Source organism: Festucalex cinctus, chromosome 16 (genome assembly GCF_051991245.1).
Source record: "Festucalex cinctus isolate MCC-2025b chromosome 16, RoL_Fcin_1.0, whole genome shotgun sequence".
Lineage (NCBI taxonomy): Eukaryota > Metazoa > Chordata > Actinopteri > Syngnathiformes > Syngnathidae > Festucalex > Festucalex cinctus.
This window is the reverse complement of record NC_135426.1, coordinates 17,598,478-17,624,322: the sequence shown is the minus strand read 5'-3', so window position 1 is coordinate 17,624,322 and position 25,845 is coordinate 17,598,478. Positions and strand designations below refer to the sequence as shown.

General features: G+C 39.6%; 4 protein-coding genes and 1 long non-coding RNA gene across 10 annotated transcripts in view; 2 read left to right on the top strand and 3 right to left on the bottom strand.

Moving 5' to 3' along the window:
* The window catches only part of LOC144003956 (protein O-mannosyl-transferase TMTC2-like), a 30,544-nt gene extending 28,931 nt beyond the window's left edge, over positions 1 to 1,613 (top strand). For both annotated transcript variants that reach the window (XM_077500718.1, XM_077500717.1), the window contains exon 12: positions 4 to 1,613. In XM_077500718.1, coding sequence (XP_077356844.1) covers positions 4 to 195 — 192 coding nt within the window. In that variant the 3' untranslated portion in view covers positions 196 to 1,613. The remainder of the gene's footprint in view (positions 1 to 3) is intronic.
* A 450-nt stretch (positions 1,614 to 2,063) lies between these two features.
* LOC144003963 (protein mono-ADP-ribosyltransferase PARP11-like) lies at positions 2,064 to 6,939 on the bottom strand. 2 transcript variants are annotated; one of them, XM_077500738.1, is made up of 8 exons: positions 6,808 to 6,939; positions 5,869 to 6,161; positions 4,765 to 4,885; positions 4,604 to 4,679; positions 4,468 to 4,540; positions 4,234 to 4,361; positions 2,948 to 3,099; positions 2,064 to 2,883 (listed from the first exon to the last, which is right to left on the bottom strand). In XM_077500738.1, exons 2-8 carry the CDS (start codon positions 5,992 to 5,994, stop codon positions 2,567 to 2,569), a joined length of 993 nt encoding a protein of 330 aa, XP_077356864.1. In that variant the 5' UTR covers positions 5,995 to 6,161; positions 6,808 to 6,939; the 3' UTR covers positions 2,064 to 2,566. The 2 variants fall into 2 exon arrangements, with proteins under 2 accessions (XP_077356864.1, XP_077356865.1); XM_077500739.1 differs by having other exon boundaries at positions 6,671 to 6,809.
* On the top strand, positions 6,235 to 25,799 carry LOC144003959 (sodium- and chloride-dependent betaine transporter-like). Of its 3 annotated transcripts, XM_077500728.1 has the most exons (17): positions 6,235 to 6,626; positions 9,862 to 9,985; positions 10,195 to 10,396; positions 11,457 to 11,591; positions 12,575 to 12,715; positions 12,842 to 12,959; positions 15,317 to 15,370; positions 15,724 to 15,853; positions 16,889 to 17,023; positions 19,616 to 19,719; positions 19,798 to 19,922; positions 21,234 to 21,346; positions 21,421 to 21,558; positions 22,212 to 22,314; positions 22,373 to 22,473; positions 22,539 to 22,685; positions 24,249 to 25,799. In XM_077500728.1, the coding sequence occupies exons 3-17, from the start codon at positions 10,207 to 10,209 to the stop codon at positions 24,408 to 24,410; spliced, it is 1,896 nt and encodes a 631-aa protein (XP_077356854.1). In that variant the 5' UTR covers positions 6,235 to 6,626; positions 9,862 to 9,985; positions 10,195 to 10,206; the 3' UTR covers positions 24,411 to 25,799. The 3 variants fall into 3 exon arrangements, 1 of the variants encoding a protein (XP_077356854.1); XR_013279144.1 differs by lacking the exons at positions 9,862 to 9,985; positions 10,195 to 10,396; positions 11,457 to 11,591; ... (11 more) ...; positions 22,539 to 22,685; positions 24,249 to 25,799 and adding exons at positions 6,730 to 6,985; positions 7,197 to 7,305; positions 7,491 to 7,545; positions 7,653 to 7,944 and having other exon boundaries at positions 6,377 to 6,626; XR_013279143.1 differs by lacking the exons at positions 6,235 to 6,626; positions 9,862 to 9,985; positions 10,195 to 10,396; ... (12 more) ...; positions 22,539 to 22,685; positions 24,249 to 25,799 and adding exons at positions 7,007 to 7,079; positions 7,197 to 7,305; positions 7,491 to 7,545; positions 7,653 to 7,944.
* Positions 11,063 to 17,069, bottom strand: LOC144003967 (uncharacterized). The gene is made up of 3 exons (XR_013279145.1): positions 16,919 to 17,069; positions 15,168 to 15,364; positions 11,063 to 13,029 (listed from the first exon to the last, which is right to left on the bottom strand). It is a non-coding gene; the product is annotated as an uncharacterized LOC144003967 (long non-coding RNA).
* iqsec3a (IQ motif and Sec7 domain ArfGEF 3a) overlaps positions 17,940 to 25,845 on the bottom strand; it is a 71,590-nt gene continuing 63,684 nt past the window's right edge. For both annotated transcript variants that reach the window (XR_013279140.1, XR_013279141.1), the window contains exons 19-22: positions 21,393 to 22,717; positions 21,218 to 21,334; positions 19,779 to 19,953; positions 17,940 to 18,079 (exon numbers count right to left, since the gene is read on the bottom strand). The gene's annotated coding sequence lies outside the window, so the exon portion shown is untranslated. The remainder of the gene's footprint in view (positions 18,080 to 19,778; positions 19,954 to 21,217; positions 21,335 to 21,392; positions 22,718 to 25,845) is intronic.

Genomic DNA, 25,845 nt, shown 5'->3' with positions numbered 1-25,845 from the left:
CAGTACCCGGCGGCTCTCATGAACCTGGGCGCCATCCTGCACCTGAATGGAAAGCTGGTGGAGGCCGAGGCCAACTACCTGCGGGCGCTGCGCCTCAAGCCCGACGATGCCATCACGCGCTCTAACCTGCGCAAGCTGTGGAACATCATGGAGAGGCAGGGGCTCGCCACCAGGATGGACCAACTTTCAACTTAAATAAGCGGGCCAGGACCCAGCTGAAATGAACCGTGGGGTGACGGCGCCGGCTCGATCATTTCGAAAGAACGCAATTCTTCAACAGAACTGAATGCGCTGCATGAATAAAGCAGCACTCCTTTTACAAGTAATGGAGGAACAGTGCAGATGAATTGACCTCGTCGTCTTTGAAGATCTGTGTTACAAAAAAAACAAAAAAAAAAAACGTGGTGCCAAAGCTTGTACGCCTTTCGTGCCCGCGCAAAACACCGGGAAATGCACCGGTACAAACTCCTTCCATATGTTGTTTCTCGTGTGATCGTGTGTTAATTTATTTATACGGTTTCGTTGTGAAGGCCAATGAATTCATTGGTTGCTTTTTTTGTTTGGTGCTGCTATGATGTGACATGAAAGTGCCATCCTGGCACAGGAACTGGACTGTAGCAAATTTACGAAAGGAGGATGAGGGCCACAACAAAAAGAAAAACAAAATCAGTTGTAATCTTACAAGAATAAAGTATTTATTTGATGAGAGAAATGTAGCGATTTTTCACTGAAAATAGTAATCTTGCAAACGTAAAGTAAATTATCTTAAGAATTTTTTTAGAACTTGACTTGTTAAAACATGTTTTTGAATCCTAAAATTCATATTTTTGTTACATTATTTGAAATAATTACTCATATTACTACAACCTTTTCCTCATAAAAATATGACTTTTTATCTGGAAAAAATATGGCTTTATACTCATGTTACTACTTTTTTCCTTGAAAAAGACCCACTTTATTCCTGTAATATCAATTATGACACTAGTAATACAACTTTTTTCTCTCTGATTTTTTTCTTCAAAATATAAAATAAAGTTTTCAAAAATATCAATTTTATATTAAAATAATTGACGAGTCTCAAAAGATTTTTTTCCCCTTTAACTTGTGTTAAAAATAATTATTTAATAATTTAATAATAATTGTTCTCAAAAAGACTTCATTCGCCAAAAAAAGGTTACTTTTATTTTGAAAATTAAAATGTTTTATCTACACTGCTTTGTTTTTTTGTTTTTAAAAAAAAAACATATCTAAAACAATGACTTTATTCTCCCTAGATTACCATGTTACAGTATTGTCATGTTTTTTTTTTTCTATTCGGTGTGGCTCTAATTCCTTTAAACCTTCCCCAGCCCAATACATTTAGTACTTCCTAAAAATTGAAATGGACCCTTCCAGCACCCTTTCTTTAAACAGAGAACTCATAGTTACCAACATTGTTACCATGTAGCAGGCTGTTAGCCAACTGAAAATACAAAAATATAAAAATCACCGAATGCATTTGTAGCAGAAACCAAACATTACAATGTTTTTAATGGTTGTGCAGTTTCAATTAGAGAACGTTTTCTGTGTTTTGTAAGAACCTTGTGTCCAGAATAAAAATGTTTGCCAACTAATTGCTGCAATCGTGTTGTTATTGTTGCACTTTGAGCATGTAAATATGGCATTTGCATAAATGGACTTTCAGCGGCTTTGTCGTGTCCTGGAACCTCACTCAGCTGCCAGTAAAAGCCATAAATGTTACTTCAGAAGGTTCTACTCACATGTGGCTCGCATTCCCAACAGGAGGCAGCAGAAGCAGCACCTGCCTGTTTTATTGGCCCTCACGAAACACAAGGAAGGAAGCAAAGCAGATGAAAATAAACGCTTCGCTCCCGTTCAGCTGTTTCTAATGCAACAGTGACATCTGCTGGACAAACATATAAATTACAGTTGATAGAGCGAGACACGGGTAAAAGTCTCGCCTGCCAACAGACCCGTCGCCAGTTTCAGTTTCGAAGCTCATTGGTGTAGCGTTATCTGATCATTAGAAGCAAAATGTATTAATTAATCTTCACTCCGAGTCATTCTATGCAAAAACAAACCACGTTTATTAGTCACGGGATGTGCAAATTGCAGACTTCTTAACACAAATGACTGTTTCTCTGAAACCATACTTGAACTATTGCACCACCTTGTGGCAAATTCTGTCACTTGTTGTTCCTCTCCTCATGACCAGGACTGTACACAAGCACAAAGAACTGTTACATCTTAACAAGATGATTTGGGATGCACACATAGCAAAGCGACATTCCGTATTGTGGTAACTTGTCATGACAGTGCTACACATGTGCAGACCATGAGGATGTTCGTATGCACAATACAGCCACTTTTCTGTTCTTTTTTACAATTCGGGTTTATTTTGCATCAATGTCCCATGTGCGCGCGGTAGAAAGAAAAGTCTCACAGAGTTGTCATTGTCCTCATCAAAGGCACTTGAGATTCTTCACGCTCAACTTAGGCACAGGACTGCCTTGACATCGCTGAAAGCGCTCGTTCGTCCCTTCTGGGAATGGGAGTGCGCACAATCTCAGTAGAACTCGATCAAGTACTCCGGGTAGACCTGGTTGCTGTCGAAGATGACGTAGATTTTCGGGTTGGCCGTGTCGTCCACGCAGCTGTCGAAGAAGTTGGTGATGCTGGTGTCCTTGGAGGGCGGGCGGCAGTACAGCGGGTTGCCCAGCGTGTATTCGCCCACCAGAACCCTCGCCAGGAACATGCACTTGTATGACGGCTCGCTGGCGAAGATGGGCGGGGCCAGCCCGTGCCTCTGCAGGTTGTTGTTGTGCTTGCCCGTGTTGTAGCAGAACTTACTGGAGTACTTGGCGTCCCGGGCGAAGTAGCTTCCTGAGAAGCGGGAAAAGACACTTTAGTCATAAAGGGATCAAGAGGAGCGTGGACGCTTTTGTACCTTTGCCAAAGACGTCGCCGTTGCTTCCCGTGAGCCGCCAGTCAAAGTTAAACATGCATATGGCCTGGATGTTGTTGTACCCCGTGCCGTGGAAAAGCATCCGTTCCTCAATGTCAAGAGTGCGCTTCACTTTTCTTAGCTGCATTTTCTTCCTTTAGAAAGGAGACACATTTAATTGTTATGAGGGGGAGTATTAGGGCCAGGGCTGGACTGGCCATCTGGCATACAGGGCAGATGCCCGATGGGCCGACCCCTTTTAGGGCCGATGCAGTGCTTTTTCAGGATTATTTTCCTACATTTTATCACAAGAGACTGGCCCACAATTTGAAAGGGACGGTCCATTAATCCATTTCGAATATAGTTAGCAAACTGAAACATCATCAATAAACATCGGAGGCAGAACTACATGTTAGGCAAGACTGGCTGGGCCAAAATCAAAATGCCAGGGCCGTTTTTTTTTTTGTGCCAGTCCAGCCCTGATTAGGGCCACACTTTAAGGGTTTGAAAAAACACATGAGAAATGGAAATCAAAAGGGGCATTCTTATGTGGATGAAGTTGTATACATACAAAAAAACGTCACATATTTTCAATAAAAAAAATATAAAAAAAAGCTGTATGGCGACATCATTCAACAAAGGCTGTAAAGTCACTTTACAGTATGTATATTTTCAAGAAAAAAAGTGGTCTAAATTACAATGAAAGTGGCTAATTCTATTTTATTTTTAAACAAATATTTTAAATATACTTCAAAGAATAAAGTGATTTTTTTTAAAAGAATAAAATCTATTTTTGACATAAAATTTGCAGTTGTGTGAGATTAAAGTGGAAATTTCACTCACTCTTAATATAATCTTCAGGAAATGTCATGAACATGACTTTCTCAAAAATAAGTGACTTTATTCTGTAAAATATACTATGACATTCTCAAAGGTTTTTCTCTTGACAATACATAACGTTTATTTTTTTATTTTATTTTATTTTTTTACGTTAACACAAAATTCAAAATATAAACCTTTTTATCTGAAAAGGACATTTTTCCTTTTTTTTTTTTATTATTATTTTTTTTAAGTGCTTCCTTCTTAGAAGGTCAAGACTTTTAAATAAACATACATCCTTTCCATTCTGCTTTCTGCCTGTTTGTTGACTTTCACATAACAAAAGCATGGCAGCAATGTGAGCCAATTATTCTGGTGAGCATGTGGTGGCGCCGGCAAAGAAATGATGACGCTAACAATAAGCACCACTTGCCACTTTTGAGGCAGAATTCCCCCAAGTGTCCACCAACCTGCAGAAGAATTCCCACAAGTCCAAGTTTTGGATCCTCTGGATGGATTTGATGGGTCGATCCATGGTCCTATCGTACAGCCGCGCCACTTCTTTAAACTCGTAGGTGTCTCGGCCCAACGCGACAAGCTACAGAACAGATAATAAAAGCACGGACTCGATTTACAAGTCCCACTTGTTCCATTTCTCAGATCATCTTTCTGGTAAGTCCATGTATGACTTTTTATTTTTGTACCTGATAGGGCTCATCAGTGTTAATCCGCTCCCAGTGACACGGCACGGGCAAGGCCAAGTTGTCGCAAATGAACCTAAAAGGTCAAGTGAAGGTCAAACAGCCGACGAGCACGATGTCGACAAGAGGCGACTCTCACCTGAAGCCAGTCGCCGAGTGGAGCGAGCGCTTGATCGGCCGCTGCTTCCCCGTCGTCAAGTTGACCTGCCGCATGACTGGCAAAAAAAAACAAAAACACGGAGACAAACATGAAGCGACAACCGAGCTCACGTGACACACGCGGTTGACACACTGTCGTACCCGAGAAGTCCAGCCGGTACGTGTACTTGGCCGTGTAGAACTCCATGACGCCGCGCTGGTTCCGGTTGTAGCACTGCTCAATCTGGGAGCTGGTCACCGAGCAGGCGGCGCTCGGGTCGATCTGCCGTGAGACGGCACGCGTTAGTCTCACATTCCGTTTTGGACGATCCCACGATGGGAATTTTCAACCAAAATATCAAAATTTTTCTCAAACATCAATATAGCGGCAACTACTCATCCGTATATTGACACTAGACCTTTTTAATTCCGTAACATTGGATACAGCAAGATTAGGTATCAATCCAAAACCAAGTAAATTCAGTAGGGATGTTCGATTCCACGAATGGTTCATAAATTAAGAATTTTGAAATGCAAAATTTGATGCCCCGCCTCTGGCGATCTTCCTGTTAGGTTTAGCATATGGCACCAAAAGACTTTTTTGTAGGTCGTAGTTTGTTACATATGTGTACCAATTTTGGTAGCTCTAGATTAAACGCACAACCTGCAATGCTACGTTTAGTAAGAGTTTTGAAACTCTATGATGATGCCTCGCCCCCATCATATAGTATGTCAACAACTTTAGATTTTTTTTTTTTTTTTACCATGATGTCATCCCAGGTGTTGAGATGGTACAGCCCAAGTTTGAAGTCAATCGGGTTATTCAACCGTGTAGGAGAAGCGGGTAAAAGTATGACGCCTGTAAATGTGCAAAAATGGGCTAAAATTGGACATTTAAATACTCATACCTCACTTTCTGTCTATTTTAGGGGACACCTATCAAAAACAATTTTGTTCATTTGGATGTGTTACAGGTGCCACACAATTTTCGTAGCCTTAGGTCAATCGTAGCGGGACAGGGATCCGTTAAACCTATGTAGGGGGCGCTACGGATCAATTTTTCTGTTATCATGTATGGAGACTTTGAAATATCACATTTTTCGCCAGGCCCGATCTGTGTGGAAAGTTTGGTGAGTTTTCGTTCACGTTTAGAGTCTCAAAAATGCAATTGTTTGCGGAGAATAATAAATAAATAAAAACAATAAAATAAGTAAATGAATAAATACGCAAGCAATCTCACGTGTGATGTCTAGTACAGTACAGTACCTCAAACATGTGCCACACCCCGCACTCGGCCAGGTAGAACCAGGACCAGTTGTGCTCCATGGTGTCCATCTCCTCCACCTCCGGGGAGTCATCCTCGGCCGTTCTGGTGGCTAGCATCGCGCTCATGTCAAACGATGGACGACCTACCACCAGCAAAGTGGGCAGCGGGGGCTCTGGACGTGATGTTGATTCAGTCACGCTGGTGTCTATCCGGGCGACTCATCCTGCAAGCTGAGCCCGAACATGACGCTGCTCGCCGCGGTGACTCGCGGACTCAGAACTGCAGTCGCCCGCTGCCATAAAAAGACGGAATTAACAACCCAAATCTTCCGTTTTGACATGCACTTTCACTTCCTGGTTGGGATCACAGCTAAACACGTCACACTGCCACACGCCAATCACGTCTCGTCGATTCTGTTCGTTTGAGCCCTGATTTTCATGCTGCATTCGAGGAAGTCGGACTTTTCCGAGTTCAAACCAGGAAGTGTGTAAGGGAACGCCCCCTTGAACTCGGAAATTCCACTCGCGAAGTCGGAAAAACACAAGGACCCCGACTTCACCGGCGGACTACAATGTGACGTCACTCTGAATGGCAAAACACAATTTACACAAAAACTATATAGCTTTCTTCATTAAAGTTCATAAATATTCGACATAACGTAACGCAACGTACGTGACAGTACTGCCGATATCTCCAAGCATGATGGAATGCTTATGAAATAAGATTAAAACTATAAATGAAGCAAAATTGCAAAAAGGTAAGTTTTCTAGAGGTCAAAATGGGTTTTGAGGACCAACATACAAAACAATTGATCACTATCCGCCATTTTGATTGTTTACGTTCGCCTCGAACGCTTTCAGGTCGGAATTGGGAAAAACCAACTCTGATGTATCCGACTTCCGACTATCCTCGAATACAGCATAACTTGCACGGTTCACCTGATGAAGACCGGCTTCTCTGAAAGGCGAGGTTTTCTCGGCTCGACGGGAAAGGGAGAGTTTTTTTTTCTTTTTCTTTCTTCTTTTCCCCTGGAACGCCTCACATCACGTCAGAAGTTTGAAGTTAGAAGCTAACGTTTTTTTCGTCATACTCGGAGTCCGACGTCTTGAAACAACAGTAAGTGACGATTATTAGTTATCTGTGAAAATCAACGTTTACACTGTTATTGTTGTATTTACATTCGAATGAATTGTATGCGCTTCATTCTCATGTAAATTAGAAAGTGTTATGTTATTATTCACTGTTCAACTGAATAATTCGCTTGACGCAAGAATATCAATACTTTGTGTTTGTTATTTATTTGTCTTTATATATTTTGTCATTACAGATATGGGAAATTATTTGCACACTGGACAGAAGCATCCAAATCGTTACTGCGAGGTGAAGTACCACCCGTATTCCAATTGAAAAAGCGCCAGTTTGACAATTCTTCACAGGTTGGTTTTTAATGTAATTAGTATTTCCTTTTTTTACGTTTATTTTAACGGGGAATTCCCTCCTTATGTAGAAAAAAACATATTTCACCATGGCAGCTTTACAGTAATAGGTTGTTTTAACTTTGATTCTCCTGACTTAAAAATTGCTATTAGAATAGTGTTTTTGTTGTTGTTTGTTGTTTAAGGACGAGGACCAACATGAAGAAGAAGAAGAAAAGAAAAGAAAAAGATCAACATCAAGTAGGTGCTTTGTCTTGGTCATAATGGTTGCCCTTAATCTTAGATACACAAAGGAAAAGCTATGGCATGTTATTGTCAACTAATTATTTTGTTTTGTTTTTACATAGAAAGGACTGGCATGGAAAGCAACTGAGGACTGCAAAAAAAAAAGCAGCATCATTGGTCCATGAATGTGAACTGCCTCCAGTTGTCACCGTGGGGGATGCAGAACAGGCGAAGATGCAAAAACAACTCACAAAGTTGTATGAACATAAAGAGGAGTTTGAGGAGGAAAAGGAGCTGATTTTGGCTCCACTGATGTTTACTTTCTCTTCAGTAGATGGCTTGATAACATTCTATGAAGAGATTGTTGACATTGGTGGATATATTGTGTACACTCGAATAAAAATGATAATTACACTTTTTTGATTTGTCTTTTTCAATAAATAGTACACAGAGTTGAGTACAAACACAGAATACAGTTTTGTGTAATCACTAACCAATCATAGGGAATCTATGGCCACAGACAAGAACATACATTTCACATATGTATCTCATATCACATTCAGTCACTTCATTAATGCTCAAGTATAATACCAGTATTGTACGGAAGCCCAAAAGTGTCAAAATTCAAAGAAATAAAAAGGCCTCTTTGAAATAACTCTCCTTTTGATTAAAGACAATGATGTAATATAGCCATTAAATTGTAAAATGAGGTGTTAGTTTTATGATGAAAACTTTTCATACTGTTCTTTAATATGTAACAAATGTTTTATTTTGATTAAATATTTCATAATTATTTTAACATCATACTTTAAAAAAAACAAAGTAATGACATTTAATTGATTTTTCAAGGTTTTATAAGATAAGATTTTTGTTTTGTTTTACAAAGTCAGTTTTTATTTCATAATGTCCTTTTCCACAGTGGTCTTCTCTTACATAATGGCGTTTTACAGCCAAATGACTTGGTCTGTCAAGTTTTCTTATCTTATAAAACCTTGTGTTAAAATAGTCATTAGGAATAGTCATATATATATATATATATATATATAAAAGACTAGACAAATGTTATAATTTTACGGCTGTGACAATAAGTTGACATCAAGTAAATCAAAGGTAATTGACGAGTTACATTCGTACTGATTTAAGCAGCAGATCCATACCATATGGAGTAACCGTATAAAATGTAGGTTTAAAACATAATCAAGTTACTTTCCGTTCTAATCACTGTTTTACGTAAAAAAACAAAAACAAAAAAACAGTGATATGTGAATAATTATGCTGCCTAATGGTCACAAACGAGTGGAAAAGTGCTGTTCGTGCGCGTACGTTTTACAACTTTGGATTCACTTTTCTTTTCAAAGCTGTACCACCTGCACTTCCTGATTCTAAGCGTGTATCGCAGTCTATTTCAACTTGCCCTGACGAAGGCCGAAACGCGTAGGCAATTTTTAATCAACTGGCCATGTTGGAATAACGCCCTTTCACTTGTAAACCCGTTTAGTGCCTGTTTTTTTTTCTCTCTATCTGGACATTGTGATGAATATTCAATTTACTTTCAGGAAAACCGTATCCTTATGAGTCACATTCAGACTGGGCTCCCAACAAACACCTTGGCTATGATGGGGAAAAAGTCACCCACTAAAGCAGCTGCACGCCATGCTAGACTGCAAAACAGAAAGGAAGCTGCTAAGAAGAAAGAGGCTGCACTTGGTCTCTTTGACCTGCAAAAAAGAAATGAAGCTACAGTACTAATAAGTCAGAGGCCGCGCTGGCTCGCTGAGTCTGTTTGAACTTGCCGCACACTTGGAAGATGAATCTGACGCACACGTATGCGAGACACCGGCTGTTGAAGAATTGGACTGGTGGTGAACATCGCGCTTTTATCAACCCATAACGAGATCGTGTTACGAGCTGGTACGGGATCACGTCTACCCAAGTTTGAAGCGCAAACGGAACGCTCGTTGTGTTGCAGTTACAGATTCATTTGTTTGGATAAACGTTTCCATAATGAAAGCGCAATGCTCACCAGTCCAATTCATGGCATCAACTGAAAAAGAAACAAAAAATAATGGCAGTACACAGAAACAAAACAAAAAGGTATTATACATACTTCTTCGTTTCTTTACTTTGTCTTTTATTAAATCTACAAATGTGTCAGATCATTTTGCCTGACCCTGTATAAATTTTTTTTTCAAAAGAATTCTCTCGGTGCCGCATTAAATTATCCACTGTCTCTTCATGATGCACAATAAACACATTCATGCATTACAACCACCATCCTCTTAACAGCCATGCATTCACTTTCTTACTTCTTTCTTTCTTTCTCCCCCCAAGATATGTGTTGCGCATCCTCCAAGGACACACCCCATTTCAGAACAAGACTTTTTCCCACTCCTAACTCCTGCCCACTTCTTCATTTGTTGAGTTTTCCAGCTAGGGTCCACTGCAAAGCCCACTGGTGAGTTGCATGTCTCCTTTCTAGACATTAGAACAAGCTGTGCTTGCTTTAATTCAATCTTAATTGCATTTTTGGCTCGGAAATTGTTTTTTAATTCAGCAGCAATTGGTCTGATTCAAAAAACCAATATTAGCTCTGTAAATGAGATGAGATGACAGTCCATTGTGAGTGCAAAAGTTATGAGCAGCTTTATTCTGTGCATGCAACAGACTTGAGACATCATGACTGAAGGAACAACCGGAGGCAGTCCCACTAGACAGTCGGATCCAAACAAAGCGGACGCCGACCAAGGGGGTCCGGCCAGGGGGAAGTGGGCCAATAAGTGGGAGTTTTTGCTCTCCATGACCGGAGAGATCGTCGGCCTGGGAAACGTGTGGCGATTCCCGTATTTGTGCTACAAGAATGGTGGAGGTGAGATGTGGGTGGGTGGGTGTGAGAGTGTGTGGGAGTTGGGGAATGCTGATCTTGATTGTTCTCCAAAATGTCTTCAAGATGTTGGCCTAACACAATTGGAGTTTGATCCTATGCCCTAAAAGAAAAAAGAAAAAAAAATCTCCTCCCCAGCACTATAGAGACCATATGAACCGTTTTGTTTTGTTTTTTTCCCTCCACATAGTTATACTCCCTCATATGCTTTAGGCACATCTTAACATGTAAAAAGGCTTAAAATGTAAAAAAATAAAATAAATAAAAAATAAAATAAAAAGTGCATTGTAGAGTTAGTGTACATGCTTGTGCCTTTAAGAGGTGGAGCCAAGTGAGATGGCGTGTGAATGTCTTACACAGACATATAATACAATGGAGGTGTATTGACAAGATTTGTCAAAGAATTGTTCATTTGTATTCTGTCAATAAAAAAAAATAAATACAATGGAGGTGCTCAAAACTCCTAAGCAAGATGCAGTAATAGTTGTTGTCACACAAATAGAAACGCACGCACTGAATTAACTCTTTGACTGCCAAACGTTATCCAAAAAAAAACAAAAAAACGAACGGTGCCAGCCGATTTGGAGCATTTTCACTCATCTTTCAAAGCAAACAGAATATTGTGCGGTATGACGACATAAATATGGTGGATACCATATGAAAGATTGGATTCCATTCTTTCATGAGAAAAAAAAAAAAGTATGATTCTACCTTATTCCATTCTTTAGTAATCACCATTTGAAATTAGGTCATTTGAGTGACATAAGCGAAAATATTAAGAGAAAAACAAGCTTTTTGTGAAAAGATAAATTTTTGTGACTTTGGCACGAATATTTTTTGTTTAGTGACAAGGCAGCGCTGCACAAGACGTTGCGCTGCCCATTGAGAGAAAAAAAAACAAAAACAAAAAACAAACGTGAATTAACGTTTTTGGCGGCATTCATTAGGATTTTAGAATACGTCACAAAACGTTTTTGGCAGTCAAAGAGTTAATATCTTGTAAACTTGCTCTCTTACGTTTTATTCCTCCCGCCACGCCGTGCAGGTGTCTTCCTCATCCCGTACTTCCTGTTCCTGGCCTTCGGTGGGATCCCCGTCTTCTTCCTGGAGACAGTGCTGGGCCAGTACACCAGCCAGAGCACCATCACCGCCTGGAGGATGATTTGCCCGATGTTTCAGGGTAAGTTTAAAAAAGAAAGAGGAAAAAATAAAGTCAACTATTTTAAACAAGGCTGGGATTTGTTGAATGCATGAAGACGTGCAGCTGTAGTGGTAAACATTTGCGGACCTTGTGACAAACACACAGCACAACTAAAAGGGTGTTTGTTCACAAGAAACGGTCATGAGTAATGCGAGCACGTTGATGTTATCGTACTGTTCTTCTGGAAAACAAAATTATCCTCAAAATGATGTGGCAGAATTTCCCCGCCACAAACAAACTTCCATTCAGATTACATCGCAAACGTTCGGTTTCACGCATCCACATTTCGTGGGCCGCTCAGGACACGGACCGTGCTTATCTCATGTATTATGAATGGTTTATTTTGATAGTTACAGTATTTTAAATTATTGCTTCTCAATCTTTCTACACCCCGTGTCACCTTAAAATAATACTCAGCGCTTGAGTTATCCCAATAATGACCAACAATAAAATATAACTGTTGCTGTATTTATTATTTCATGCTACTGTAACAAATAGAAAAATGTGCTTAAGTTAAAATATACTGGACATTAAAGAAACCTAAAAAACACATTTAAGTAAATTATTAAAGTGGAGGTCAACCTTGAACATTTCTTCACAATAATATCTTATATGTGACCTCACTAGTCTAAACATTACATTCTGATTAATATTACATTTTTTGGGGAATATGAGCTATGAAGCAAAATCCAGCCGTTTTTATCCATTTAATCCATTATCGTACATTTCTTGACAATAATATGTTTTGACAATAATATGTTCTATGCAGCCCCACTAGTTTAAATACGGTATTCTGGTTAATATTGTCTTAGTGGAATATGAGTTATGAAGAAAAATGGAAAATTTCACGTGAGTGAAAAATTTGTCAAACTACAGCAGCAAAAAAAATAAAAAAAAAATAAAAATAAAAAAAATAAAAAAATGTTTTAGCAGTGCGTGATGTTGAATGTTGTCTTTCTTAGGCGTGGGGATGGCCTCGCTGGTCATCGTCATCTACCTGAACATCTACTACATCGTGGTGCTAGCCTGGGTCCTCTTCTACCTGTTCAACTCCTTCCAGAGCACGCTGCCGTGGTCCACGTGCGAGAACTGGTGGAACAGCGGTGAGCGGCGAGGAGCATCTGGCTTCTATTAAACCGGGCCGACGCTTTCCCACCAAACGCTCCCTAAATCTTCCTGTAAGACGCCCGCCCCAGCGCGCTTTCCTCACCTTTGCTCTCGCACGGCAGACAACTGTCACGGCCGCATGGGCCCCTACGAGAACCCGCATCTGTTCCAACCCGATGCCAACTGGTCCTTCCTCCACAACATCAGCACCTACGACTACTTTGAAAACATCACCGGCATGTGAGTTGATTGTGTCATCTGGGGATCCTCCTTCCTCTTCTTGCTCGCTCAGGTCCAATTGCTTCATCTTCTGCTGACAAAATTCCAACATAAGCAAAAACACAAGAGAAAGGAAAGATTTTAGTAGTCGTTCAGGTTTAGGGTAGAATTAGGGTTAGTCGAGGATTGTTAGGAGTAGTTTTAATGCAACGTATTACATTTACTTGAGTATTTTGTGTTTGGAAGAAACCCTAACAAAAAAAGAAAGCAATGTTATGCGCCATCGTGTCCACATTTCAGCTGGTAAGAACTCCACAACTGTTTTACGAGTGTAAATAAAGAAAGTACATTTCATTTAAAGGGATACTTAACTCTGTCATGTGGTGTGGAGCGAGGATGTGGTGGATGGACACCCAAAGGCGGAGAAACATGGCCGGGAGAAGACAGGAATGAGAATAACTTTGACTGGAACTAAATAATGGACTGGATGGAACGTGAGCAAACTGATCGATATGACGAGACCAGACGTGGGCATACTTGGCATGACGTGGACAGACTTGGATTGACGTGGACAGACTTGATTGGACGTGGACAGACTTGAGTGGACGTGGACAGACTTGAGTTGAACGTGGAGACCTGAGTTGAACGTGGGGAAAACTTGACCAAACGTAGGGAAACGTGACCAAACGTAGGGAACTAGCCACACAGCTTAGCACACTGGACAAGACAAGAAAAGACAATGCTCCCACAACACTAATAGGACACTAACAAGACACACCTGGGAAACACAGCAGGCAGAAGGCACTAATTAGGTAGGAAGGCACACACTGGGAAGGGGAATGACACACAGGTGGGCCTACTCAGACATAACAAGACAGGGGAAACACACAAGAACACCAGACAAACACAACACACTCACCAAAATAAAACAAAACGCAACCTAAACTAAACTGAAACATGACAAACTCATTGAGTCATTTTCAGCAGTAAAAAGTTGACATTTTGCCTATAATTAATGTGATAACTGCATTATTTTTCATGTATAATTAATACCTTTTAAAATGTAATTTTTCGACTTGCTGTTGACTGATGATGACATCACATGTGCTGAGGAAGTAGGTAACGACCAATCATGGCTCAGTTTACTGACCAACCCCAGAAAACAGGACCAATCATGGCTCACCTGTTGTCTGGGTTTGGTCAGCAAACTGAGCCATGATTGGTCGTGACCTACTTCCTCATACAGGTGATGTCATCAACAGTCGACAGCAAGAGGAAAAAAATGTACATCAAAAATAATGAAGTTATCAAATTAACTTTGGACAAAATGTGAACTTTTCACTGCTGAAAATTGTTCAATGAGTCAAGTATCCCTTTAAGATCATTGTGTCTGAATTTGGCTTAAGTTAAATAATGTAGATTTATTTTATAAAGAATTACAGTAATATTGGTTTAGTTAAAGAGATATTGTTGGGCAATATCTGAATTTGGACATTCCTATTTGATATATTTGTCTATTCAACATTAATCCTCGGATTTGGAGAAAAATAATAACTCGATAAATTATTTTGATGACTATTTTTTTACTTTTTATTTGGGCAATATTATGCCCATATGGAAAAAAAAATGAATTCAACTAAAAGATAAAAATTGACATTTTTGTTGTATTTTGAATAAATAGAAAACATTCATAGGGTGTTTAAATAAGAAAAAACTAATTCGACCCCACTAAGGTCATTGTGTTTAACAAAATAAATAAAACAAACATTGCAAAAACATTTTTGTTAGCAAAATAAAAGAGTTCTTAAAAAAACTATAACTAACTAAAACTACATTTATGTGTATAAAACAAACTGAAAGTCAAAAATGTCCTTCATTTTTAATCTTTGTGAATTAATTTAATAAATAACCTGTTGGGGTTTATTTTAAATGTAATTTATTTTAGCTAGCTTACTGTATAGGAAGAGGGAAGGTCAAACAGTCCTTTGGAAATTGCAGATAACACACTTTTATGTTTTTTTTTTTATCTTGCCCTCCATAAATATGACAAACTAAAACTAATACCTAAACTAATAAACACAACTAAAAACGAAGCACTTAAGAACCAACAAGCCTGCTCTAAAATCTAATTAAAACTAACCAAATTAAAAAAAGAAGTCCAAATGAAATCAAAACTATAATGAGAAATCTCAAACGATTGTATCCCCGAAGCCCGAGTACGCATCACACCATCATCATCCACTTGGAATGCATGAGAACAATCCAGAAGACGTCCCCGCTGGGAACCATCGCGCTGGTCCACCTCTGCACATTTGTATAATTGTTGATCCGTAGCCGTCCTTGACTTGCTCATTGTGTGCTTTGCCGTCCCTCCGCAGATCTCTGAATGAATCCTTCCTGATGGTCAAGTCCGCTGAGGAGGAATTCTGGACGTGAGAAAAACACAAACACGCTTTTCCACCCACGCATGCAGAGACACAATTTATTTGACGGCGCAAGGTAAACAAACATAAGCGGCTGCACTGCAACACATTCCTCACAAGCGACGTGGTCCGAATGTAAACATGGATGAAAGTTGCGCAACTGCCCTCACTTTGAAATATTTTGATGTGATCCAGCCGCTAAGTGCCAAGCGTATTTAAAACATCTGCTTGCTCTTTGACAATCTCGATTCTGTGCTGCACATGTTGTGCTCGTTTGGTCGGCATGTTCTGCAGCCCGTTCTGTTTATTGCGGAATGTTCAATCGATTGATTGACGGGTTCTTTTTGCTTCTTCCTGCGCAGCAATCGCGTGCTGAGGATGTCCGAGTCCATGTCCCTCGGCAAGGTGCACTGGGACCTGGCGCTGTGCCTGCTGCTGGCCTGGGTCATTTGCTACTTCTGCATTTGGAAGGGGATTAAATCCACTGGAAAGGTGTGTACGCATATGTCATTCATGGTTTGAAGCGACCATTTTAGGGTCATTACATCGCTGCTCACAGTTTTGAACATTGTAACGCTGTGTTTGCATAGTAGTATACAAAAAAAAAAATACAAAGAAAATAAAAGTTTTGATCGATGCTTTTCCATTCCAGTCCAGTAGGTGGCGACGGGAAGATTAACCACATGAATCACTCTGCTTTTGGAAGCCAAACCATTTTTTTTTTTGACAATAATATGTTATATGCAGCCCAACTAGCCTAAATATGAAATTTTGGTGAATATTGTGTTAGTGGAATATGAATTATGCAGCAAAATCTAGCCATTTTTATCCATCCAATGGGCGGCCATTTTGCCACTTGCTGTCGACTGAAGATGACATCAAAGTTGGTCATGATACATTCGAGGATGGTCGTAAGTCGGATATATCCGAGTTGTTTTTTTCCAGTTCCGATCTGAAAGAGTTCGAGGCGAAAGTAAACAACTAAAATGGTGGATATTGAGTGACGTCACAACTAAAATGGTGGATATTGAGTGACGTCACTTGTAGTCCGACGGTCAAGTCAGGGTCCTTTTTTTTTTTTTTTTTTACTTTGCAAGTGGAATTTCCGAGCTCAAGGGGGCGTCCTCAGAAAAGTCCGATTTCCGACCATCCTTGAATGCAGCATCAGGTCTCAGGTAACAACTAATCACAGCGAAGCTTCAGAAAACAGGCTGAGCCCTGAGCAACTGTGATGTCATCTTCAGTCGACAGCAAGTAGCAAAATGGCCGCCCCCTGAGATGGATAAAATTTGCTGGATTTTCCTTCATAACTCATATTCCACAAATGTAATAATAATCAGAATGTCATGTTTAGATTAGTGAGGTCACATATAACATATTATTTGTGAAGAAATGTTTAAGGTTGACTTCCACTTTAAACCCCTTAAAATTTGCCGTTTTCCCCTCTCGTCCACAAATATTCTTGACAATCATTATGACTAAAAGGTAAGTGAGAAAAATGTTGAAATATGTGACGTTATTTTACAGGTGGTGTACTTCACGGCGACCTTCCCCTACCTGATGCTCATCATCCTCTTCATCCGAGGGGTGTCGCTGCCCGGTGCCGGCGAGGGCCTGAAATTCTACCTCTTGCCCGACTTCAGCAGGCTCGGCAACGCAGACGTAAGAACACCACAAAATGTTCAATTGACTAATATATGAGAGATGACTGTAGAATAATAATCTTTCAAGGTACTTTTGTGATGTTGACATATTTGAGTCTCGTGGCAACAAAAGCATAAAATGTGCTGAATCGTTTTCAGAAGTCTCATTGTGCTATTTGTGTTGCTCCTTCAGGGCCTTGTGTACTTCTCATGTCCCGCATTCATTCATTCTTTCAATTTCAACTATTATTATCATTATTATTATTTTGAAACAATTTTCTTCATTATGAATTCAAATAGATATGAATTATATTTCAGATAAAACGTATGATAAATATTTAGTTTTTATGCGTTTTGTAATTACTATAATTAAACCAACATATTCATATTTTGGTGTAAAAATATGCTGTATATAATTTTCAGCTTTCACGAATGTGCTATTTTGTTGCTTTTATGTTTTTAACTGTTGGGATTCTGTGCATCAACCATGATATTCATTTATTTATCATTAATTAAATGTTTCTCTTTTTGTATTACTAGAATTTTTAAAAAATATGCATTTTTTAGGGAGGAATATTGCTCTTTTTGTATCATAAAAACAATTGAATATTAATTTAATATAATTAAGAATATATATGGATGTTCTTTTCTAATATAAACAATTTGTAACATTGACAAATGTGCTCATTCTGTTTTTTTTTTTTAACCCGTTGCACATTCAACACACATAAGAGTTTTTAGTAATTATTATGGAATATTTTTTAAATAATAAATATACTATTTTATATTTGTAATTATTAGAATTAGGAATAGCACATTTGTCTACCCATTCATCAATTTTATTTAGATAACTTTTTATTTGATTTATGTTTTATACATATGCATTCAGAAATATGCATTTTGTGTCATTTTGTGTCATTTTTTTTTTTTTTTACCTTTAATGGCTCAGTGCGTCAACCATATTGCACCCATCGAGGCCGTCTCTTCCTTAAATCCCCAGATGGGGGCCCCTTAAAACACCCGGCACATGATGTGTTTCTTCCTCCTGCCCCGTTTCCGCTCGCAAGCGTTCCTCCTCAACAAGAAAAACAAATAGAAAAAGAGAACGTTGAAAGTGAGCTGGGATTTGTCAAGCGCCTTTAAGCAGCACACCCCCTCCAGGTTTCAAAGACTTTTATAGATTTTATGGGCTGAAAGTAGTACGAAGTTGCATGTGGAATCCCACAGGGGGAATACCGCGCTGCGCCGGGTTGGATGGTTGGCAAGTTTGGAGCACAATGGGAACATGTGTTGTTGGATATTCAAGTGGAGTCTTGCTGTCTTGGAGTCAGAGGTTATCACCACGTGGGGGTCATGCCCGTGCTGACTTCCTCTCCCTATTTGTGGATTCACACTCATTTGTCAAAGCTGACGTTACGCAGACCTCTGCAATGAATACTTGTAACATGTTCAAATGGGGACGGACAGCTTTTGCAAACATCTGGCCCAGTTCCCCACATATGACATGAATGTGACTTCTTTGTCCAGAGCAGTGCTTCTCAATTATTTTCTGTCATGCCCCCCCTAGTAAGAAGAAAACATCTCAGCCCCCCACCACAACGACTATAAATAGTATCATTTGTATATAAAATTGTTATAAGCACACCTCTGCATAACACTGTATCCGTATAAGAGAATAAAAAAAAATATATATATTATATATATATATATATTTTTTTTAGATAAAAAAAGAAAGAAATATGGACCAACTTACAACAAAGAATAGCTTTATTAACTGTAACAGAAAAGATTTAAAGTACAGCTGAAATTCAAAAATAAAATGAAATCCTTAATTAAACTATAAACATTTTTTGACTGACCACGTCAAGCCATATGATACGGAAAAATGACATTACATAAAATCCATAAATAATAATGCATTCAAACTGATCACCAACATGAACTCACGAGCACAAAACAAAAACTTTAACCTGCAAAACAAAAATATATAAAATAATTTGTGCTGATTTTTTTTTTCTCCCTGTGTACACTCTGCCAATAATGAGAGCGCCACTGCCCCCTAATGTAGTGGAGGTGCAATTGCACTTTATTCAAGGACAGTAAAAAACATCAAAATAAAAAAATAAAAAAGCATGTTCCCTGAGGTCGAACGCGCCCCCCTTGATGGAGCCTTGCACCCCCCTGGGCCGCCCCACTATTTGAGAAGCACTGGTCCGGAGTGAAACAGCGGGCGCCGGGGAGGATGATATAAAAAAACAAAACGAAAAAACACCCAGGACATAATGGCTTCATCTGTGCTAGCGAAGAGGCCATGTGTCAGTGTGTAAATTGCATCCGTTTTTATTGGTGCCCGTCGCTAATGGCAACCATGTGTTGTCAGGGGGGGGGAAGCACCCGACTGGAGACGCCAGGAATCAGGCGCTTGTCCACATGTCAGTACACACAGACTTTAGACAACTTTTACTTGAAAATGAAGGAAAATGTCAAAATATATTGCAGGTTGGAGAGTTAGCTCTTTTTTTATATAGTGCACGTCAATTATGTGCAGACTTTTGCTATTCGCAGGCTGGGGGGTGCACTATATTATTTATTATAAGGTCACCCTGTCTAGGTTTGGCTGGACGCGGGGACTCAGGTGTTCTTCTCCTATGCAGTCTGCCAAGGAGTCCTGACCTCTCTAGGCAGCTACAACAAGTACAACAACAATTGCTACAGGTACAAATGAACCACCAGTGTCAGCGCTAGCACTCACGTTGAGAGATTTCTGACCTCACCTGTGCGTGCCCGCAACAGGGACTGCATGGCGTTGTGCCTTCTGAACAGCGCCACCAGCATCTTTGCCGGCTTCGTGGTGTTCTCCACGTTGGGTTTTATGGCATTCAACTTGGACATGGCGGTGGAGGACGTCGTTCAAAGCGGTGGGTCCGTTTCGGCGTCCTCATTCATGTTCTGCATTCAACAGAGGTGGCAAAGGGCTGAAACGATTCATCGAATAACTTGAAGAATTTGACGATAAAAAAAAAAAAAAAGGTAAAATGTTTGCCTGGAAAGTGACAACCAGGCATTTAATACGCTAACAGTTAACCAGTTAATATGAGCTCACAACAGCAAACTCGACACTCTCATTCGTTGACACCCACGTCACTCACCAAGCCAGACCTCACCTTTTAAAGCCACACCCAGTGTGAGGATGGTGACCCCCAACCCCCCATCTACATTTTGATGTGTAATAATGCAACACAATCGGTACAATTATCGGATCTTGTAGGGATGTCAAAATTAGTGTGTTAATTTTGAGTCAATTTAAAGTTCTTTTAACGTCACAAATTTTTTTAAGGCGCGATTGATGACAGTCTGTACTGGGGGAATTCCAGTTGCAACACAGCAGACACGTCAACGTCAAAATTTTGCAATAATTTTTTTTTAATAATAATGCATATATTTGTGGAGACTGGGGTCAAGTAGTATTTTACAATTTTAAAAATGTGCAGAGTTTCACAATTTACTTCATGTTAAAAATTTGATAGCTCTTAATTTGAAAGGAAAATGCACTGAACTGTCACCAATGTCTTACAAATGCAATTATGCCATCTAGTGGCAGAAAAATGACCTCAACAAAAATCAATATCACACTTTTTTTTTTACAGTACAAGACATCTTTTAATTTTAACAAAATTTTATGAATTATGAAATTACTGTTTAAATAACTAAAAGATGCAGCCATATTTCTATTTTACATTTTTTCCACTTTTATGTTACCTTTTATGTTAAGAGTATGACAACTTAGAAAAAATATTTTATTGTACATTTAGAACAGATATAAAATTTGTGATTAATCATGAGTCAATTTGATGAATTATTATGAAAAATAAAAGATGCAGCCATAACACTTTTGTCCACTTTGAAAATATGTATGAAAATTAAGAAAATAAATATTTTATTGTACATTTTATTGTACATTTAGAACAGATATAAAACTTGCAATTAATCATGAGTTAACTATTGAAGTCATGCGATTAATTATGATTACATTTTTTAATTGACTCACACTCCTAGAATCTTTTAATTAAGTAAAAAAAAAAAAAAAAAAAAAAAAAAGATCAAATGTACTGCCGACAATTTAATGTCCCATCCGAAAAATAAATATGACCTAAGTACAGTAATAAAATATTGTAATATTGTTCATCCCTGCCACTGGAATTTCATGTCTTACCTCGTGCATCCTCCAGGTCCAGGTTTGGCCTTTATCGCCTACCCCAAAGCGCTCTCAATGCTACCCGGCGCCAATTTTTGGACCGTTTTGTTCTTCCTCATGATGCTCCTCCTGGGTCTGGACACACAGGCACGTCAATGCATCACACACACTCAACCTCCTTTTGAAAACGAACCAAAAAGCTCAGCTGTTTTCCTTTGCAGTTTGTGTGCGTGGAGAGCTTAGCGACGGCCATCAGCGACCTGTTCCCGAGGCATCTGAGGAGGCCCTGCGCTCGGGAGATTCTGGTTCTGGTGATCGCGCTGGTCTGCTTCCTGCTGGGCCTGCCCCTCGTCACGGAGGTACCATGGAAAATGGGGAACGTAGGGGCAGCCAATTGGTGGGAAAAGAATGAAAAGCGAACTCTTATAAATGGTAGATATACATAAATACATTTATTTACAGTTGTCTGGGTTTGACATCTATTAAATACGATATAAAAAGGAGAGAAGACACTCAGTTCAGGGCTTGCAAGGAGAGAGGAGAGGAACTGACTGATACAATTCACTCCTGCACTCTCTGAAGATTCCTCTCCTCACCCTCTCTATTTATTTGATTTTCCACGCCCCTAGTTACAGGGGTGTTCCAGCCCTAAAAATGCAAATGCAAGGCATAGTTGGAACACAGTGTACTTGGGTGTCTATCTCAGGGGTGTCCAAACTGCGGCCCGGGGGCCATTTGCGGCCCGCCGTCCATTTTTCAGTGGCCCGCGACATATGCTAAAAATGGCATTTGACGCAGTTAAGTTAAATTAACAAAAACAAAATGTTTGGAGATGGTCAAAGTAAGAAGGGAGGGTGTCGAAAAACACATTTTAGTTAACGAAAACTAACGAAATAATTAAAACTAAAATTCAAAAAACTATTTTGTTAATGAAATACAGGTATCTATTTACCTATTTCATATTTCTATAAAACAATCGAAAATATCTTCTTAAAAACATTTTTTTTTAAAGGGAGGAATCATGCTCTTCCAACTGATTGACCGCTTCGGGCCGAGCGGGACCAGCCTGCTCGTCATCGCCTGCTTTGAGAGTGTCGTCATCGGCTGGGTGTATGGTAGGTGACTCCGTTTATAATAAATACAGAGCGAATGTTATGAAATTTGCACTCGCAGGTGCCGATCGTTTCCTGGACAACATCGAGGACATGATTGGGTACCGGCCGTTCCCCGCGCTCAAGTACTGCTGGTTGTTCGTCACGCCGCTGCTCTGCGTGGTAAGCCCGTCTCACTTCCTGTTGTCAGCGTCGCGTCGCGACTGACTTGCCGTTTACGGCGACAGGTCACCATGCTGTACGACCTGGTCAAAACGCACTTGCTGATGGTGTACGACTACCAGCTGGGCAGGTGGTCCTTGGTCGTGGGCTCGCTGCTCATCCTCATGCCACTCATCTGCATCCCGGCGTTCATCTTCGTCGCCTTGTGCAGGGTGAGTGCTCGCTCAGCATTTTCAAGTCAGACCTAAAAAAAGAAATGCTAACTGTATTATGTGTTCAATACAAATAAACAAATTTACTGTACTGGACTAAAAAAAATAGGTTGGAATTGCTCTTTATTGTCATTGCACATGCACAAATACAGAGCAATGACATTTAAGGGCAATTTCTTGAGAAATTGCGTGGGAATGCTGAATGCTAATAGCTGAATGCTAAGATTTGAATGCATGTGGAATGCTTATGAAGTAAATTGAGATAAATTATGACCTCTTGATTACTGGTCAATGCACTTTACTAACTGTGCCACCAAGCAGTATCAGACACCTGGTAATGATGGTGAGTTATATGTACGCAAGTGGGCGTGGAAACTGGAAAGTGATACTTAGAAAGAGTTCAATGTCTGTCCCGTTGAAAATGAATAGGGAAAAGTTGATATTAAACGTTAAATTTAGAAAATACCGTGGAATCAGACGTAGCCAGGAGGCGTGAATTTTTGAAGTTAGTTGAAATTTGAACATTGTAAATTGGAAGTATTATGTGGGAGTTGTTACGCGGCAAAGAAGTATGGAGAATAAAAATCACAATAACATATGGGAATGCTTCAGCATTCCCATAATTATGCAGTTTCAACATTAACCGCAATATTTTTTATTTTTTTTTGCCCATCTACCACTAGAGGGAGACTGTGTACCACAAGTGGGATGCGTACGATCGTTTTTGAAAACGAGTTGTTGAGTGAATAGATTTGAAAATGCTGAGCGACATTTCTGTTTTTAGCACATGATTTAAGACTAATTAATAAAGAAATATATTTTAAATCGAGCACTTTTTGAATCCGTTTTTATGACTAGGCTAGTCAACTACCAGTGCCCTTAACTCTTTTACTGCCACATGTTATCAAAACTTTAATATGACAAAAGCTTTGATCATTTACGTCATCCTTGAAAACATTTCAACAGATTTCATCATGTTTCATTGTAATTTCATACACCGGCAGCCCATTGAGAAAAGATATAATGCTGCCATCTGTTGGCCATAGATATCGTGTTTTTGATTCCACAACTCATTGACCAGGCAACGCGTGCTGCATTTAGACAGTGAACTGGCCATTGATTAAAAAATTTTTTTTTTAAATGGCGGCATACAATCGTGATTTTACTAATCGTTATTAAACGTTTTGGGTGGTCAAAGAGTTAACTGGGGTGGCATGGCTCAGTGGTAGAGTGGTTGTCTCCCATCCGTGAGGTTGTGGGTTTGATCCTCATCCCTGGTGACCATATCGAAGTGTCCTTGAGCAAGACACTGAACCCCGATTTGCTCCCAGTGGACCTGGAAGCGCCTTGCATGGCAACAGCCGATCACCGGTGTATGAATGGGTGAATGTGAGGCTGAAATTGTAAAGCACTTTTGTGCAACATATGGTTTAGTTAAAGCACTATATAAAAAGCAGTCCATTGACTATTTAACTGGTGTGAAGCTCCATACTTCCAGAACCAAAATAAGAAAACACATTTTCTGGTCTTTTCTTCCGACGTCATCTCAAATGGGCCAATCAGACTCCCGACAACATCACGACGCCGTCCAGCGAGCTGCGCCAGGCTCGGCCTCACAATGCCCGGCTGAGCTTGTGCGGCCTCGTCGTGCGCGGGGCTGCCCGAGCGAGGGCGCTGAGGGGAGGAGACCACAAGATGGCGACGGGGGAAGTCAGCGCCGTTTAAAGGACTCATGACATCGTCTGCTGTGTTTACAGTTGAAACAGGTATTCAGGGACCTATTTGTTTTTTGTTTGTTTTTTAACACCATTAGCATAGCCCAAATTACATAAATATGAAAGATCTGCCTTTGAAACTTGGTACTGATCTCAACATTTCACTTTTTGGACTTTGAGAAAATGTATGAAGCGTTCCCCTGTTTTCTGCAATGTTGTAGTCCACAGAGGCAAAGCCCTACTTTTGTTTAGATGAAGCTCTTCAGTTCATTTCTACATAGTTCCTTGGTACCAAGATTGCGTCTAATCCAGTGGTGTCCAAACTACGGCCCGGGGGCCATTTGCGGCCCGCCGTCCATTTTTCAGTGGCCCGCGACATATGCTCAAAATGGCATTTGACTCAGTTCAAATAAAATAAACCAAACAAAAATGTTTGGAGGTGTTCAAAGTAAGATGGGAGGGTATCAAAAAACTGGTGTCATTAAAGATTATTTTAGTTAACTAAAACTAATGAAAAAACAAAAATTCAAAAACAATATTGTTACCGAAATAAAATAAAAACGAAAATGCTTTTTAAAAAACAAAAACTAACAGTAATGCCATATTACAAATAAATTTGTCTATATAGTGTAGCATTTTTCTAAATATGCAAAAGCACAAATAAATTATTTGTACATTTTTTGAGGACAAAACACAATTTCTCTTCATAACATTATGTGGCCCTTACGTCCTTCTGATTTTCTGTATGTGGCCCTCAAATGAAAAAGTTTGGACACCCCTGGTCTAATCATGACTTTTCTATATGGTCGGAGTTTTGCTGTGAATAATAGAGGATGGGTCCCCAAGAAAACCTTCTCAAAGGAAAACAGTCTCCATGACCTTCAAAAATGACTCCATGAGTCATGAATGTATTTGGATCTTTTTTTTTTTTTTTACAGTTTGTCTAAAAAATGAACTTTTAAATGGGATTTCACTATACTGCATGCACACCATTCTATTGTATATTTACTTTGTATTATAAACATGTAATGCTTCTAACATACTTGTACATTTAAGAAGTGCTGAAACAATTTACAAGTGTTCATAATCTGTATATAACATTTGGAACATAACAAATCCACCGCGCACCACATTCTTTTGTATTGAGTGCGCGTGTGTGTGTGTGTGTGTGTGTGTGCGTGTGTGTAATGCCGAGGTCGCTCATGTGTGCGTGATGTGAAACGGCATTCGATTAACCCGTGATTCCGTTTTGTTTGGTCGCCCCGCGGTTGATGGAGGACAATTAACCCTCATTGTGTCCAAACGCTGGCTTGCATGACACAGAAACGTACAGTCACGTTACAGTCTGCTCAATTTGCTCAACTTTTTGACGATTGCAATAAATAACGTCGTCATCGTGTCGCTGCTCACGGCGTCTTATTGTTTGCTCACGGGGTCGATTTGCT